The sequence below is a fragment of the Camelina sativa genome, chromosome 19, assembly GCF_000633955.1.
Source record: "Camelina sativa cultivar DH55 chromosome 19, Cs, whole genome shotgun sequence".
Lineage (NCBI taxonomy): Eukaryota > Viridiplantae > Streptophyta > Magnoliopsida > Brassicales > Brassicaceae > Camelina > Camelina sativa.
Window position 1 is genome coordinate 25,337,118 of NC_025703.1, and position 18,437 is coordinate 25,355,554.

The window sequence follows — 18,437 nt, forward strand, 5'->3', positions numbered from 1 at the left end:
TCTTAAAATCATTAAAAGTACAATCCTCAATTAGAGGGGATTTAAAAGTAGATTTTCAAATCACTAAAATATATGTTAAATAAAAGTATTGATTCTAATTATTTTCAGGAGTAATAATGTAAGAAAAAGAGAAAGAACTGTTGTCAAATGTTTTTTTCTAAATTATTTTTGGTGTTTCTAAATTATTGTTTCAACCATAATAAACTAATCCAAAAGCCACCACAATCTTCTAAATATAATAATTAAAATCTATTTACACATCTCTTTTCATTCATTCTATTCGAAATTTGAATAATCTGAAATGTAACATATGTCAACTTAGTTAATATTGGTATATTTTGTCCCATTGATAGAATTGTAATACTTGGCAAATTCTCTCTATAATTAGATGATGTAATGAATGAAAATACTCTAATGAGTCATAGTCATCTTACTACATGTAATTTAGTTCCTTTTTTATCAGCATAATTTAAAATAAATTGCATCTCATGTTAATAATGATTAGCAAGTCATCAAGACTTAATGAGATATTTTAGATAAAATTTGTAAACAGTACAATATTAGCCAGAGAGAGGCCCATAGCTTCTTCGAGCCGGCTTGTTTTAAATTTTACTAAATTACCCCTAATTTCACCTTGGAGGGGGTATGTATTTCTGAGGGGTTAAACGTGGGTAAGATGGTAATTTCAGTAGTTCTAGTTTCATCGCCGATCAAAAACTAACAACGAACCGAACCGAAGCGCCTTTGGTTTTCGCTTCGATCCCTTCCTCTCATGGCTGTTGCACAAGGCGTTGCTTAATTTCGATTTTGGAGCTTCTTCTCTTTTTTTTCTTTTTCTTTTGTTGATGAACTCGTGGAAACAATCTTAATCCTCAAAATCTTTGATTTTTGTTATCGGGGATTTGAGTTTTTTTGTGTGTGTGTTCCCTTTGCCGCGGTTTTTGATTCAGAGGTACGGGCTGTTTCAATCTTTGAACTTTGATCTGGGTTATTAGGGTTTTGTTGATAGCATCGAATTGTTGATTACGCTGCTTATTAAGATTTTGCTTAGTTGTTTTATGTTTGATTCAGTTCTCCCCTAGGGTTTCGTGTTTAATACAGGGATTGATAATTCTTAGTTCAATCTTGATTAATTTTGCGGCTTTTGTGGTAATGAAGTTAGATTATAGGTGAAAGTAACAATCTTTGGAGAGGAAGAGGATTAGTTCGAATTTGTAGTTAAGCTTGGAAGTTAAATTTGTTTCAAAGTTGGGGGGGATGATTTTTTGTGATTAATAGACAATGCAGATCATTTGTGATGAAGGCAACTAAAGGATTGTGCTTTTCAAATTTCCTCAGGGTTTATTTATTGGATTGGTGATTTTGGTTGTCTAATTCTGTCCGGTGCTCAACGAAGTAAGCGGAAGAGGTGTTTTTCCAACACAGGTCTCCTAGATTCTCTGTAAGTGAAAGGATAGTTTCTGGAAGTGAGTTTAGAATGATTTGAAAATAACATCTCTGTTCTTGCTTAGTTTGTTTTCGAATTTTACTGGACGTTTTGCATTTTTTAGTATCTCTTAATGCATTCCCTTGGTTGGTTTTAGTTCTTAGGTTGGGGCAGATTAGTTGCAGTATCTTTGAATAATTTTTTTCTTTGCTATTATGGATTTAAACATGGTTGTGGTAGTTTCTGTCTAAAGATCATAATCAATAACTTTTGCTTACAAAGCCAAAATTATGCAATAACTGTCACTGTATGATGAAACCAGATTATTCTGAAACCACGTAAAGGGATTCCTGTGTTTGTGTGTAAAGATATTAGAATTTGGTCTTTGTTTTTTTTTTCAAGTGTTGGGCAGTGTAAATCAAATGTTTCACTTCAGGTTCTCGCTTATTTTTATGTTTGAGTTCTACATGAAATATCTTGGGATTTGTTTGTCTTGCAAGTAATTGTACAAATGCCATTCTCATGGAAAAGACTTATGACATTAATGTATTAATTCCCGTTGTCACATGGCAGGTGCATCTTAAATCAGTTATTTAAGAGCTGAGAAATCAGCATTTTTATGTGCTACAGCTTGTCATGCTCCACTGTGTGTTTAGTGTTTATAATAAACCATAAGACTTTCGGGAACTGAGGGAATGTCAGCACCTGGGAAGTTTGATTATTCTTCTGGTGGGCTAGATAGGCCTCTATACAGATCTAACTTTGCCGCTCAGATGGAAAGATCTAGTAGCTTTCGCGAGTCCATGGAACATCCCGTCCCATCTCATCCAAACATGTTGAGGACCACTTCACCAATAGCACAAACCGATGTAACAAATTTCTTTCAGTGTTTGCGTTTTGATCCTAAGGTGGTTGCCGCGGATCACAAATCTATTCGTCAAGGTGACTTTAAGCGGCATGTGAGTATTGCTCTTGGAATACAAGAAGATGAGTCTCCTAGTGGATCTTTGAAAGGGAAGTTAATTCCATCTCCTATACCAGAAGAGATCAAAAGATTCAAGGCTGGTCTGCGTGAAAACAATGTGAAGGCCAGGTAGTTTAACTACCACAAGTTCGTTAGTTCTGTTTGAGGTGCTCTTTTGGCTCATTTTTTTCTTTTTTTTGTGGTCACAGGGAGCGCGTAAAAATTTTCAATGAAGCTTCCTCTGTATTTAACAAGTTTTTCCCAAGTGTACATACAAAGAAGAGGTCTCGACCAGAAGGATTTTCTACTGATCGCTTGGTATCAGGACCAGGCCTTGGTAAAATGGGAATTCAGGGTCAGACCCTGGCTGGTGGTTTTGAGCCTGACCAAAAGTTGGACGAACGACCTAAAAGTGGTGTTCCAAATAAACGAACACGTACTTCCATGGTAATTCCTGATTTTTTAAATTACATCCTTTTCTGCATCAGCCGTACGGAGTTGTTATCTTGCTTCATACCTGAACAAAAAAACTTTATATGCTGTAAAACAGTCCTTTTGTTTGCAGCAATTCAATCGTGAATTTGTGATAGATTATCGTGGTTGCAATTTGTAGTTTTAATACGATATAGAAGCTTCGTCGTAAAGGCAATTTTTGGTACCAAAAGTAGTATTTTATATATACAATGTCGGATTGCATGCAGTTAAAGTGTTACATCAAGGAATCATATGTTATAGCATTTGTCTTCTTATATCTAATTGGCCCTCAACTATTTTTGCTTATAAGTCTGTTGTATTACTGTTGTGGCCTGAATATAGTTGATAGTATGAAACTAACTGTTATTTTTTTTTAAGTTTTGATAAAAGTTTATAGAATTTTGCGTCTGATAGTATTTTCAAATCTCAGATAACTAGTAAGTGCGTCATTATTGCTTCAGGGAACCTTAATCTCTATATTTTGTTGTTCAGATGGATGTTCGAAGCAATTCTATTGTTCGACAGTCACCGGTTGTAGACAGAGATAAAGAAATAATGCGGGTAGCAAATAATAATAATCCAGTTCAGTGTGAAGATCGAACTTCAATTGGTATTGAGGGTTGGGAAAAGTCAAGAATGAAGAAAAAACGCTCATCTATTAATGTGGACTGTCATCCTAACTCAGCATCAAAAGGGGTTGATGGTTACCGAGACTTGAAGCAGGGCATACAACAGAAATCAACGGGCGACTCCCGGTCGAGATTGAATGGTGACTCAAACATGTTAAGGTATGACCTGTTGTATGTACGTGGTAGATTTTTGTGCAGTTAACATACAAGGTCCAACGCTGATATTTATTAGCCTTGTGTATTGAGTGTCGCATTGATGTGTGTTTTTAAATTACTTAGCTTACATGTACTTAGCTTGCAAACTTTATTTTGAAGACCTCATAATTGCACTACATTTCTTTTGCTATCCACCTTTTTGAGTTTATCATTAAATAAAATCAAAACTGGTATGTCACAACATTCTATTGATTGCTCTTCATTTACATGCTTTTATCTGACTTAGTGACCTTATAGAAGTATGTGCTGGATTGATGACTCTTTAGTTTGAGATGCATGAGTGTGGTTTGTGCTTCCACCATCAGTATCTCCCGTTCATTTTATTTCCACAATTTTACTTGTAATTTTGTTGACTGAAGAATTGACCTGATGATTTCTGTAATCCATTTAAGTGCTGTAGATTTTCAAGGGTAGAATATGCTGAGATCCATTCACTTGATTGAATTGCTCACTCTGTATTGTTTTACTTCTTCTTTATTTTCTCGCCTCCTGTCGATCAATTGGATTCTGTCTCCTTTGATGGTTATTCTGTAGGGTAAAATCTCCTGTTTGAATTATTTTTGTAGGCAATCGGCTGGTAATGGAGCTAATGGGTATGGAAGATCTGATAACCTCTCTCAGCAGACGAGCTTCGTTGGGCATTCTCCACTGCCGAGGGTTGATTCTGATCATAACTCTTTGTACAATGAGAAGAGAGAACGCTCCATTGGATCAGATAAGGAAAGGGTGAATCTCAGGGGCGTCAACAAGTATGTATTATAATCATAATGATACATTTTGAAAATTTCTATTAATTACATGTATTTTGGTCATAAGATTTCAGTTCACCGTATCATCTTGCCGATCTTTAGCCACTGTTGTTTCTGCTCATTGTTCAATGTGCTTATTACTCTGTTTAATTCATTGAAGGTCAAACATTCATGATGAGTTCAATTCTTCAAGTCTGGTTGCAAATACAAAAACAAATGCTTCAGTTCGTGGGCCTAGGTCAGGATCGGGACTACCACCAAAACTGTCTCCAGGGCTCCATAACACTCCGTCCCCAATTGAATGGGATATCTCTGGCTGTACGAATAAGCCTCCAACATTGTCAGGGGTTACACATCGCAAGCGTATGACATCAAATCGGTCTTCATCACCACCTGTCACTCAGTGGGCCAGTCAAAGACCACAAAAGATATCTCGGGTAGCAAGAAGGACAAATTTAGTGCCCATTGTTTCTAGTAAGGATGAAGTTCCCTATTCTGATAATATATCAGATGCTGGTTGTAGCGAAACTGGGTTTGGATTGCATAAACGCTCACCAGCTGCTTCACCTCAATTGAAACTAAAAGGTGAAAGCAGCTTCTCCCCAGCAGCCTTATCAGAAAGTGAAGAATCTGGCCCCCCTGAGATCAAGTCTAAAGACAAGGGTAAACAGTCTGATGAGGTTGATGGGAAAGCTGCACAGAATATTCCTAGAGTGTCCATCCCTGCTTTACAATCAAGAAAAAGTAACAAGCCTGCCGCTGGTGAAGAGAATGGGGATGGTGTGAGAAGGCAAGGAAGGACAGGCCGTGGCTTTTCTTCAACTAGGTCTCTTAACCCAATGGGAGTAGATAAACTTAAGAATGTTGGAACAGCGAAACATCTTCGCAGTGCAAGACCTATTTTTGACAAGAGTGAAAGGTAGAGATCATTCTTATCATTCACGTACTCTTAAATTTCTTTCTTGTATGATTGTTGGACTCCATGGTGTTTATCTCATAGATTTCTTTATGAGTTCTGTGCAGTAAGGTGGGTCGTCCACCCACTAGGAAACTATCTGATCGTAAGGCTTACAAACGCCAGAGAGCCACGGCAACAAATGCTCCAACACTAGATTTTCATGGTAAAACAAGTTCAGTTTAATAAGAATTGCTCTTTTGGATGGAATTATTTATTAATTGATTCCTTTATTCATGGATTGGTTACATTTCTTAGTCGGCTCAGATGATGGCCGTGAGGAGCTACTAGCGGCTGTCAACTCAGCTGTAAATTTTGGTAAAATGTTTTTTCCTTGGTCACTCTTATGATGTGTACTCAGTTTTTGTTTCTGGATTAATTATCTTGTTGTTGATGCAGCTCATAATTTTCCCAACTCTTTCTGGAAGCAAATGGACCGCTACTTTTGCTATATATCTGATGATCATATCAATTTCATGAAACAACAGGTGATACCTTTTACTTCATTTTCAGATCTCATAGTGAAGGATTTGAGTTGACAGATATATCTTTGTTGGGTCTCCTGAAGTAATAGTCNTTTTTTTTTTTTTTTTTTTTTTTTTTTTTTTTTTGGCACAAGTGTAGTTGGTTAGGAATGTGCTACAGGGAAAATTAGGGTTTGCATTTATAGTTGGACAAGAGTATCAAAAATCTCACTTTGCATTGCTGCCTAGGTATCTATCTGCACCCCCACTTTCGTAAATGTAAAGGGAAACGAGGAAAGCCCAGAGAAGTAGAATAATTGTGTCAACTGTCTGTTGGAATTGTTTTCATATGTTATTTGATAGCAATATTTGCAGTGCTATGGAACTAATCATGTCAACACATTGAAGATAGTCAATAACGTAATGTTTATTAAACCTTCTCTTTCAGGGGCAAATTTCCTCCATGGATCCTCCGCCCGTTTTGACATCCTCTGACTTTGATAGCCGTGTATGTCCTGAGGAATTTGCAACTATTAGGTNCTTTACAATCAAGAAAAAGTAACAAGCCTGCTGCTGGTGAAGAGACTGGGGATGGTGTGAGACGGCAAGGAAGGACAGGCCGTGGCTTTTCTTCCACGAGGTCTCTTAACCCAATGGGAGTAGATAAACTTAAGAATGTTGGAACAGCGAAACATCTTCGCAGTGCAAGACCTATTTTTGACAAGAGTGAAAGGTAGAGATCATTCTTATCATTCACGTACTCTTAAATTTCTTTCTTGTATGATTGTTGGACTCCATGGTGTTTATCTCATAGATTTCTTTATGAGTTATGTGCAGTAAGGTGGGTCGTCCACCCACTAGGAAACTATCTGATCGTAAGGCTTACAAACGCCAGAGAGCCACGGCAACAAATGCTCCAACAGTAGATTTTCATGGTAAAACAAGTTCAGTTTAATAAGAATTGCTCTTTTGGATGGAATTATTTATTAATTGATTCCTTTATTCATGGATTGGTTACATTTCTTAGTCGGCTCAGATGATGGCCGTGAGGAGCTACTAGCGGCTGTCAACTCAGCTGTAAATTTTGGTAAAATGTTTTTTCCTTGGTCACTCTTATGATGTGTACTCAGTTTTTGTTTCTGGATTAATTATCTTGTTGTTGATGCAGCTCATAATTTTCCCAACTCTTTCTGGAAGCAAATGGACCGCTACTTTTGCTATATATCTGATGATCATATCAATTTCATGAAACAACAGGTGATACCTTTTACTTCATTTTCAGATCTCATAGTGAAGGATTTGAGTTGACAGATATATCTTTGTTGGGTCTCCTGAAGTAATAGTCTAGTTATTTTTCTGTTTTTTTTTTTTTTGGGCACAAGTGTAGTTGGTTAGGAATGTGCTACAGGGAAAATTAGGGTTTGTATTTATAGTTGGACAAGAGTATCAAAAATCTCACTGTGCATTGCTGCCTAGGTATCTATCTGCAGCCCCACTTTCGTAAATGTAAAGGGAAAGGAGGAAATCCCAAAGAAGTAGAATAATTGTGTCAAGTGTCTGTTGGAATTGTTTTCATATGTTATTTGATAGCAATATTTGCAGTGCTATGGAACTAATCATGTCAACACATTGAAGATAGTCAATAATGTAATGTTTATTAAACCTTTTCTTTCAGGGAGAAATTTCCTCCATGGATCCTCCGCCCGTTTTGACATCCTCTGACTTTGATAGCCGTGTATGTCCTGAGGAATTTGCAACTAGCAGGGTGGATTCCAAGGCTTCTCCACTTTACCAGAGACTGCTATCAGCTTTGATTTCTGAGGACTCGGTGGGTGGAAATGAAGATTTACAAGTTAATGGATTTGGGACCATGCATGATCATGACGATGACTCAGAATTCAGTGTTTTGAATAATATGGAGTTCAATGGGTTTAAGAACAATGAAAGGCTGGAACTTGATGAATCAGAAGATGATGAGTCTGCAATTTTGTTCAAGGGTGTTAATAAGTCAGCCCACCACTGCAATGGCAAATTTTCAGATAATTCACCCATTGACATTGAATATGATAAATTGGGGATAGATGAAAAGATATATCTGGAAGCCCGATCCATTGGAATATCCTTGGAACCAATGGTATACAGTCTATCTTAGTTAGAAACCTATTACTGCTATATAATTTTGGCTCTTACTGAATTTCTTGCGGCTTGAAGGATGAAGGGATGAACCAATGGTATACAGTCTATCTTAGTTAGAAACCTATTTATTGTTCTTGTGTTTCTTACAGCCTAGTATCTCAAACGTGGAGGATGAAGGGATTGCTGACGAAATAAAAAAGTTGGAGGAGGCTATCTGCAAGGAGGTTTTTATTTATGTTATATTGATTCATATTGTCTCCTTTGAGAGTTATTAAGCACTTAAGAAGCATTCTGATGTTTCTTAAGGATCCCTTGTAATAGGACAAAAGCAATATCCTTGTGTCCCATGTTACTTTCTCTAGACACCGTTTGATGGTCTCTATGTTATTTTTCTTAGGGTTCCAAGAAGAAAAAGATGGTGGATAGGCTACTAAAGCCTGCCATAGAGATGAAAGAACTTCAGGAAAAGTATGAATTTTCCCTTACTCTGCTTTTTAGGGCACGCCATTGTGGATCTGAATTATGATCTGACGGTTTTTCATCTGTGTTTTTTTTTTTCCCTTTCCATAGGGAGCTTGATCAGATTGGTTATGATAAGCTCATCGAGATGGCATATGAAAAGAGCAAGGTAAACTGATTTTTCTTAAAGTCGGGTCATTTTCATCTTTGTTTTGCATCCTTAGTAATTCCAACTTATTCTGAGTTATTTGTTGATAACTCTATTTTGTTCTTTTACAGGCTAGTCGGCGTCATCACAACGCTGGTGGGAAGAATTCCAATAACAGGATTTCAAAGCAGGCTGCATCGGCTTTTGTTAGAAGGACACTTGAACGATGCCATCAATTCGAAAAGACTGGCAAAAGCTACTTCAGTGAGCCTGAAATTAAGGATATGTTCATTGCCAGGTTGGCAACAGCCGAAGATACTCTCATGGATAAGGAGTGTAATCCGTCGACTTCAAGTACGATCTATTGCCTGTATAAAAATAACGAAATCTCTTTTAAATCCATGTTCTCTCAGCTAATTTGTATGTCTCTTTCTTTCCCTGACAGCACCCATGGGCTCACAGCCAAGCTCTTCTTTGACACGCACTGGGCAGAACTCGGAGAACTATGCCAGTTATGTTCTACCATCTGAAAATGCTTTATTAGAACAAGCGACGGGGAAAGAAGATACAGCATGGTCCAATAGGGTCAAGAAGAGAGAGTTGCTGCTTGATGATGTTGGTATCGGGACACAACTCTCAAGTAGTATAAAGGGGAAGAGAAGCGACAGGGACAGAGATGGGAAAGGGAAGGCTTCGTCTAGAAGTGGAGGAACCAATAAGATTGGCCGGCCTTCGCTATCCAATGGTAAGGGTGAAAGAAAAACGAAAGCAAAACCAAAGCAGAAAACAACTCAGATATCTCCATCTGTTAGGGTCCCGGAGCAACCCAAACCATTATTACCAAAACCGAATGAAGCAAACAGCGAGTATAATAACTTGGAGGCACTGGAGGAGACAGAGCCAATTCTAGACTTATCTCAGTTACAAATACCAGATGGCTTGGGAGATTTTGATACGCAACCAGGTGATATTAGTTCATGGTTTAACATGGATGACGAAGAAGATTTCGATATCATGGAGCTTGGAATACCAATGGATGATCTCTCAGGCCTGAACATAAAGTTATGAAGTTACCTCTCCTTCTCTCACTTTATCTATCTGTATAGTCTTTTGTTGGTTTTACTAGTTGACAACAACAAAAAAAAGCATAAGGTGNAAGTAGTATAAAGGGGAAGAGAAGCGACAGGGACAGAGATGGGAAAGGGAAGGCTTCGTCTAGAAGTGGAGGAACCAATAAGATTGGCCGGCCTTCGCTATCCAATGGTAAGGGTGAAAGAAAAACGAAAGCAAAACCAAAGCAGAAAACAACTCAGATATCTCCATCTGTTAGGGTCCCGGAGCAACCCAAACCATTATTACCAAAACCGAATGAAGCAAACAGCGAGTATAATAACTTGGAGGCACTGGAGGAGACAGAGCCAATTCTAGACTTATCTCAGTTACAAATACCAGATGGCTTGGGAGATTTTGATACGCAACCAGGTGATATTAGTTCATGGTTTAACATGGATGACGAAGAAGATTTCGATATCATGGAGCTTGGAATACCAATGGATGATCTCTCAGGCCTGAACATAAAGTTATGAAGTTACCTCTCCTTCTCTCACTTTATCTATCTGTATAGTCTTTTGTTGGTTTTACTAGTTGACAACAACAAAAAAAAGCATAAGGTAAAAGAAAAATTTTGCTTCCTTGGGCGAATAACCAACGCAGGAAATTGGTTATTTGGATGTTAGCTCCAGAAAATTAGGTCATATAGATTCTTTTCTTCATCATCTTCTTCTTCTTCTTAGGTTTTCTTTTTACCGTCTTCTTATAACTTCGATTTCTCGGGTGAAACTCTGGCGGGTTGATAGTTAACTTCTGGCTGTAAAAATGCTGTTGTGGCGGAAAGAAAGGAAAAGGGGAGTGATGATGGTGATGTTGTAGTGATATATATGTACACATATAAATGGAGGCTCTTCTTCTTTGAACTTTTGGTGTTTTTTTTTCTCTTTTTTTTTTGTACTTTTAATTACCTCAGGACCGGTACCCATCTCTGTACATACATTTTATGTTCCTTAATAAAATTCGAAAATTCAGATACTCTCTGTCACAGATCATAGTGTTATACTCTTCTCTTCACCATCATGATGTTATGGTTAAAGTGTTTCTAGTAACCTTTAATATTTGTAATGTAAAAGGTAAGATGAGTTCAAGTTTAGAGTTGGAAAAGGAAGAGTTTGCTTTGATCTTTCTGATATTATTAAGCTTGTGTCTGTTTGTGCAGTATCTAAAGGGGTTAAACGTTCAAAAACTGGATTTTGGAGCCTAAAATATTAGTCAAGAAAATAGGATAGTTTGATGAAATTCCACATTTGGCACAGACAGTACTAGCAATTCATATGACAAAACTGTGACGGGTAACCCCGATTTGAATAGGCATGTTACCAATGGTTTGGCTCAAGAACTAGATTCAATCTTTAGCCACAAGTTTCACATACTTCCCGTCAACCGTGAATCTAGAGCTCGAGTTCACCTGTAAGATTGTGGAAAAACAAAGACTTTATTCAGAAGAACTTTCAAAAGCAGGGAATAGACTCGTTGTGTATTAATTAGGCAGCTGAGATTTTCCTGACCTTTAGCTCTAGCTCTGCCTTGAGCTCAGACTTGTTTATGCTTGAATCCACCAGAGATTCTAGAACGAGCTTTTTCAGTTTCTTCATCTTCAAAGTTTTATCATCGTTCTGTATCAATACAAATTCAAAAACGTGTTACTGCATTTGCTAATAATGGAAACTGCAAGCTGCAAAAAAAGAGGTTAAAATCGAAACCGAAATTGAGAGAGTTGATAGATACGTACAGATTTCAAAGCCGATGTGATCAGCTTCTTCCAATTGATTTTCTTCTCATGGTCCTGTTTCTTCGCTTTCTTTAGTTCACCTCCTTTTGCTTCTTCGGCTTGAACTACCTCACCTTTACTTGTTTCAGCCAAAGTGTCTAGCTTTCTCTTTTTCTCAGCATGCGAGTCTCCATTTGCAACACCGGAGGAGGGGACAGGTACATCCACTTTCTTCTGTTCGGAATCACCATTAGAAGCATTTTCGCTTCCATCCTTCTTATCCACCGTGGATTGTTGTTGTCTAGCATGGAAGGCTTTTGCTTTTCCTCGGTGCTTCTTCCCATCAGCATGGGCAAGCAAAGTCTGCTGGCTAGTAGCTTTTGTGTAACATATACTGCAACCAAATACATAAATTACTCAAAAGCATGTCCTCACAAAATCTCACCAAGAGTCAACAACACGCACAAACAACAATACACTCTAAAAACTAAAGTCTACATTCATCTCTATCATTCGAAAGATACAACCAGCCAGTGTAGACACAAACCTCAACACATCAAAACTGCATCCATGTCTAAACCGAAGAAAACACAAGGTAAAGTCCAAAGATGTAAATAAATTACCTACAAAACCATGGATATCGGTTTGATAAGCCGACATTAATATCAAAATCAGGCTGTTGCTTGGAGCTGTCCTTTGGCTTTGCAGGTGTGCCATTAGATGACTTTGACTGCCCTTTTGGACCATACTTCTCCTAAACACAGAAACAAAGCTTCAGTCTTTTTAAATCCAAAAAAAAACTAAAATTCAAACCAATTTGCTTCCATAGACAATGGTAAATTACTTACAGCTTCAGTAATGCATTGGTTATGTCCTTGTACACTATCTTTCCCAAACATTTCTCCACAATCGATGCACGATAACTATTCATAAGCTCCACAACAAACGAAAGAGACTTAGCAGAAACAATCATCATATAGTTTCGATTTCACCAGAAGAAGAAGATGAACAAAAGAATCTCTACCTTTGTGGCACTGCACATCCTGAAGTGAGTCGGGAGCTTTGGCTTCTTCAGATTCTCTCCACAGTCCTCGCATTGAAACCAAACCATTGTTCACCTCTTCCGGTGATCGAATTTGAGATTTGTGCGAAATTTTTTAAGCAGAGAGATCAAATTCTGGGTATAAAAGATTAGTTACCCCAGCCCAGCTAGGGTTTTAGAAGAACGGCTTACAACAATGAAGAGTTTGTTTATTGAAGTGTCAGACGACGCGCTGTTTTTGAACACTAAAACGAAATGGTTTCTTAGTTTTCTTTTGTAAAACGACAAGCGCGTGATGAGGGGAAATTAATTTTGTGGTCTAGATATACAAACCGAACCTAACCGAGTCAATCAGTCAGAATTCAGTTACAAAATTACATATTCCAAAAAAAATTAAATAATTTATACAGACAGGTTTAACTGTATTTAGTAAGTTTAAGGAAGTCAATTATTTATTCAACTTTATAGTTATTTTCATCCAGAAAAAAAAAACCCAAAAAAACTCTAATTTTAATTTGGTTATTATATATTCACAGAACTCGAAAACCGGAAACTAGTTTTTCTGGCTTCATGATAGATTTCATAAAGACACCAGATGAATTAATAGCCTAACCGTAGATTAAAAGTCTACTTTAAAAGAAAGCTTCACCAATTGATCTTAGCTACCTTTGATGCCAAGCATGTTCGCCATCACCAAAATATTGCCCTGCCATGCCCATATGGTTAGGTGGTGGCAACATCGATCCCTGGTTCATCATCATACCCGAACCAAACATACAATAGTTTGGTTGACCAGCAGCTACCATTTGATTACCAGGCAGTGCACCATACATCGGGTCAAAATCAGCAAGCTGAGAGTGTCCGTAAAAGGGTATGTTCTGTCTGTACATGTCCATAGCCTGTTGCTGGTGCATATTCTCGAGTGCATACCGGTGAGGCAGTTCACGCCCCGGGAACGTCACTTCACTCTGATTAGCCATCTGAGTTAGATCAATCTTCACCGGCTGATTAGCCATCTGAGTTAGATCAATCTTCACCGGTTCAACCATATCTTGCACCTTTCCAGCCCCAGACGGCTTCTTTGATGCTAGGTTACATACCACTATGCGGTTGTACAACCTCTTCTCTGGATTTCTCAGTGCCTCTCTTGCTCCCTTCCGCGTCTTGAACAACACAAACCCGTAGCCTTTACCTCTTCCAGTGTCCTTGTCCATGACCACCGAGCACTCCTCTATCTCCCCATAGGACTCAAAAGCGGCCTTGAGGTTCTCGTGCGTTGTGTCCCATCCAAAGCCACGCACAAATATATTGCGCTGAGCGATGTCACGTTCCGCCGACTCAATGATGGCAGAGAACAATCGAGAGCCCTTCTCGGCAGTCTTGTATACGAGGTTGACAAGCTCTTCCTTCGAGTAAGATACCAACAGCTGCTTGATGTCTTCCTTTTCATACTCGAAATCAGAGTCTGGCTTAGTCTCCTGATTTCCCTTCCTCTCACTGTCTTGCTTCTTGGCTTTCTTTCTTTCACTCTTTTCCTCACCCCCTCCTTTCGCTTCTTCGGCCTGAACTACCTCCCTGTTCTCTGTTTCATCGAAAGTCTCTAGCTTTCTCTTTTTGTCAGCCTGTGAATATCCATTAGCAACACCTGAGGAGACAGGCAAATATACTTTATTCGGTTTGAAATCACCATCAGAAGCATTTTCAATTGTATCCTTCTTATCCACCGTGGGTGTTTCGAATTGTTGTTGTTGTTCAGCAAGAAACCATTCAACATTCGCTCGGTGTTTCTTCCCATTGGCATGAGATAACAAAGCCTGCTGGCTGGTAGCCTTTGTGTTACACAACCTGGAACCAAATAAACATATTCAAAGCATTAACTCTTCCCTGAGAAAACTGATAAGAACGAAAACAAAAATCATCTCTATTTATTATTACAGTACACATTCAAAGAGAAATCCATGAAACCATACCAATGATGCAAAACCGACCATATACACGACTCCACTCAATAGCTGACGCACATCATACTTAGAATTATCCTAGTCACAACTAACTTACTCAGGTGGCAATGCATGTAAATTTGGTGAACACTCTTACTAAGGACACAGGAAAACAAGGGATTTGCATATGTCAATTCATTTTACACAAAGTTTCAATAAGTCTTTGACCAATCCAAAGACAGAGAGAAAGGTTCTTCTAAAATGACATTATTATTATACTCCATAAAATTGTAGACAAGCATCAATTATTTTATAATTAACATATCAGTAATCTCACATCATCAAAAGTGCATTTTCATTTTTCTAACGTGATATAGGAAATGGCAGTGAAAAAGGTGAAAGATGTGAAGAGATTACCTACAAAACCATGGAGGACGATTGGATAACCCGACATTTATATCAACTTCGATCTGTTGATTTGAGTTGTCCTTCTTATCCATCGTGGAATGTTGTTTTGATTGTCGTTGCTGTTGTTCAGCATCAAACCGTTTGACCTTCGCTTGGTGTTTCTTCCCATTGGCATGGGACAACAAAGTCTGCTGGCTGGTAGCGTTTATGTTACACAAGCTGGAACGAAATAGATGAAAATATTTAATGCATGTTCTCATAATTTAAAATCTCACCACAAGAGAGCACACAAAGACCAGTACATTATAAAAGTCTCCACCAGCAAATCTCATAGATTGATTTTATGGTACTCGTAAACAATGTAGTCCAACCTCAGACAATAATAGAAATACAGAAAATGGAAGAGAAGGTGAAAGATGTGATTACCTGCAGAACCATGGATAGTGGTTTGATAAACCAACATAGATATCTAAGTCGGGCTGTTGTTTTAAGTTGTCCTTATCATCTGTTGGTTGTTCAGCAACCTCATTTTCTTTCTCTCGGTGTCTCATTCCACAGACATGGGCAAAATAATCCTGCTCGCAAGTCATATTTGCATCACATAAGCTGCAAACAGATAACATTCAAGTCATGTACCTCATAAAACCTCACCACAAGAAAACACGCACAAACAAACACTACGTTATGGAGCAAAGTCTCAATTAGTTTTATCAAAACCCAAAACAATGTTAGTCAAACCTTGAATTTAGATTAAACTTGATTAAAGATGTGAGAGAGTACCTACAAAACCAAGAAGGACTCTCGTATAACTCGCCATTTATATCGAAACCTAGATGATTTCGTTTCGAATTCCCCTTTGGACCATATTTCTCCTAAATACAGAAACAAAAAAAAAACACGAAATAAAATCTTCAATCTCTTCAAGAAAATACATAACTAAACCTAAAAGGCCAAAAAAAAGATTCCATAGAACGCAGAACCATTTAGGGATTGTAGCATCATCAAATAGAAACAGGACGAGATGATTGATAGAGATTTGATTCGCAAATACTTACCGCTTCGGTGATGCACTGATTATGAAAGTGAACACTATCTTGCGCAAACATGTTTCCACAGTCAAGGCAAGATAACTGATCATCACAACGATTTCGAAGATATCATCAGGATTCAAGAGAGAGAGAGAGAGAGATTAAAGAGAAGAATCATCGGAGAAGTTTCAAATTTTAGAGTGTACCTTGGTGGCACTGCACATACTGAAGTGCTTCGGGAGCCTTGGCTTCTTCAGACTCTCGCCACAATCTTCGCACTGAAACCACACCATTGTGGGAATTTGGGATCGATCGATTAGAATTGGGGAAAAATACTCAATTCAATTGCCCCTTTAAATTTGAACTGAAACCCTTCTTTTTTTCCTGAGGGATTGATGAATTTATTTTCTAACTACGTGTTGTTTTCGAAGACTAGAAAACGACATGGTTTGTTACTTTATAACAACAAAACGGCGTCGTTTGTGCTTTTGAATTTCTTTTTTTGTTAAATGAGATAACACTTCAGACAAGAATATAAAATACCTCGAGCAATCATTTGAAGTTGGATTTCGAATCACATACGAAGAGTGTCTAATGTGTTTGAACAATTGCATCAAATTAATTTCTACCAAAAGAGTATTAAATAGAAGTAGAAATAAAAAAGTGGACGGAGATATACAAGTAGCTCATAGCAATGGATGACCTAATTTAAGTGCATTAATTACTCCCCAGGGTAACCCTTGAGGACATCCATCACGGTTCCAAAATCTGCATTCACTTCAACCGGGTGGTTTGAGAACCGGCAAGCCATATCGGGTGTGACTTTTGAGTGGTAATCAATCTTAGGCTGGATGAATAATTTTTAACCCGTCAACAGTACTCACAACTACGGTCCGATCAGTTGGTGCAATCATAATCATATACATATATTTCATGTTTATATAGTTATTGAGACAAAACTCAGTTTTTAAAATTTTGTATTAAAAATCTCGAGGACTATATTAAATGGTAACCAGTTGAAGTACTTATCACACAAGATTTTGTTTGGATTTTTAAATCAGTTAAAATTCTCAATCCATCAAGCATTCTTTTTAACTTTCTTGATGACTTTGACTTACACTAGTTATAATAGTCTCAAAACTAAAATCATATCTTAAACTTTATTTTTCGCCATGACATATATGCTAGCTAGATGATGGTGATAAATAACTGACATAAATAGATTAGATTCACACAAATTAAACATGCTTACATCTATAAAGTACACAAAAGATTACTTCCACCGGGACCTCCATAAAAGAAATGAGTCTTCATTGTAGGATTAGTGCCATACCTAAGGTTATAACAACTAGCATCCGTCACAATAGAAGAAATACCTACAGCTTGTTTCATTTCACAATATCATGTTCATCGATTACTTCAACATTCTTAAAATAACTAGCCTTTCTATATCCTTCTGCTGCAAATAACCCACTTCCCATTACTGTATGTGTGTGTCGTGAGTTATTCTTTAAATTTACGATTTCGCCTCCCCATTGAATTTGAGTTCCACCATTTCGTAAACGATTGAACAATGCGGCAGGCCAATACCCAACAATTAAATGAGGACTAAAACTCAACCACCAGTTGCCTGAGCTAAAATCCTATAATAATATAACATATATTAATTCTCAGTTTTAAAAATGCTATAAATTAAAGAATAATTATTAAAATTATATGACGACAAAAAAAGAATTGTATTATTTTTTACCTTCCAAATACTTATGGGAAGGTCAATTTGTTGACCATTAATGGCGGATACTTGAGGAATGGGTGAACCTAGAGCAAATGCCTGGTTGATATTTACAAAGCCGGTGATTATAGCAACCTGTACTCATGTAACTATCAGCATGTTTCCATGTTACACAAACAACATACAAAACAAAAGATTTATGTTATTCTTATCAACCGAAAAGAATGAAATTTCATCTATAAATACATAGACGTTCAATGTACTATTTATAACAATACTATGGAAGTAAACTCACAGTCCAGTCGGTTAAGTATCGAGGTTGATTATCAACATAAAGATTCCTACACACCTAATCAATAACAAAAGAAGGAGATTAAAAAAATATATAAGAAATTATAGTAATAACAAAATAATTAATAAAAGAAGAAAATCAATTAATAATACATGCAATTGCAAGAAATGATAAGCCTTCCAAGTTCCAACCCGCTTCAACGGTCTCAAGTTGAGTACTATAGCTTCCAGTCGAAAGCCATATTTGTGCTAGGCTAAACTCATACTCCTCTTGTACATAAGGCCTCCACACGTTTACATGCGCTTGGGCTCCATGAAATTTAGCTTGAGTAGAATGATAAGTCATTTCAAGTGTATACAAGGAAGAAGAGGAGTGAGGCTACAGAACGTGTGGAATAGAAGTAATACACGTGCGAAACTAAAATGTGATGTTGTATATAAATGTGGAAAATAGAAAGAAGTACTCTTCATGTTTGTTGTGAGAAAACAGAGTCGCGTGTGACTTCTGAGGGAGACGGTTATGATCTAGCTACGTCTAGCGGCTTCTCTGGTTCT

General features: G+C 37.5%; 3 protein-coding genes and 1 pseudogene across 5 annotated transcripts; 1 reads left to right on the forward strand and 3 right to left on the reverse strand.

Annotated features, from left to right (window-relative positions):
• LOC104767146 lies at positions 703 to 10,595 on the forward strand. Of its 3 annotated transcripts, XM_010491183.2 has the most exons (18): positions 703 to 952; positions 1,339 to 1,441; positions 2,000 to 2,519; positions 2,600 to 2,837; positions 3,357 to 3,652; positions 4,276 to 4,458; positions 4,619 to 5,202; positions 6,436 to 6,610; positions 6,715 to 6,812; positions 6,905 to 6,964; positions 7,046 to 7,134; positions 7,553 to 8,011; positions 8,163 to 8,237; positions 8,411 to 8,481; positions 8,584 to 8,641; positions 8,752 to 8,974; positions 9,066 to 9,296; positions 9,815 to 10,595. In XM_010491183.2, the coding sequence occupies exons 3-18, from the start codon at positions 2,122 to 2,124 to the stop codon at positions 10,204 to 10,206; spliced, it is 3,630 nt and encodes a 1,209-aa protein (XP_010489485.1). In that variant the 5' UTR covers positions 703 to 952; positions 1,339 to 1,441; positions 2,000 to 2,121; the 3' UTR covers positions 10,207 to 10,595. The 3 variants fall into 3 exon arrangements, with proteins under 3 accessions (XP_010489485.1, XP_010489484.1, XP_010489486.1); XM_010491182.2 differs by lacking the exon at positions 9,815 to 10,595 and having other exon boundaries at positions 9,066 to 9,779; XM_010491184.2 differs by lacking the exons at positions 6,436 to 6,610; positions 6,715 to 6,812; positions 6,905 to 6,964; positions 7,046 to 7,134; positions 9,815 to 10,595 and adding exons at positions 5,482 to 5,579; positions 5,672 to 5,731; positions 5,813 to 5,901 and having other exon boundaries at positions 4,619 to 5,377; positions 9,066 to 9,779.
• On the reverse strand, positions 10,908 to 12,688 carry LOC104767147 (UBP1-associated proteins 1C). Its single transcript, XM_010491185.2, has 6 exons — positions 12,466 to 12,688; positions 12,290 to 12,364; positions 12,065 to 12,195; positions 11,463 to 11,835; positions 11,239 to 11,346; positions 10,908 to 11,138 (listed from the first exon to the last, which is right to left on the reverse strand). Exons 1-6 carry the CDS (start codon positions 12,550 to 12,552, stop codon positions 11,076 to 11,078), a joined length of 837 nt encoding a protein of 278 aa, XP_010489487.1. The 5' UTR covers positions 12,553 to 12,688; the 3' UTR covers positions 10,908 to 11,075.
• Positions 12,918 to 16,235, reverse strand: LOC104767148 (UBP1-associated proteins 1C-like). The gene is made up of 6 exons (XM_010491186.2): positions 16,066 to 16,235; positions 15,887 to 15,961; positions 15,612 to 15,703; positions 15,258 to 15,437; positions 14,841 to 15,050; positions 12,918 to 14,328 (listed from the first exon to the last, which is right to left on the reverse strand). The coding sequence occupies exons 1-6, from the start codon at positions 16,150 to 16,152 to the stop codon at positions 13,146 to 13,148; spliced, it is 1,827 nt and encodes a 608-aa protein (XP_010489488.1). The 5' UTR covers positions 16,153 to 16,235; the 3' UTR covers positions 12,918 to 13,145.
• On the reverse strand, positions 17,114 to 18,228 carry LOC109130908 (annotated as a pseudogene).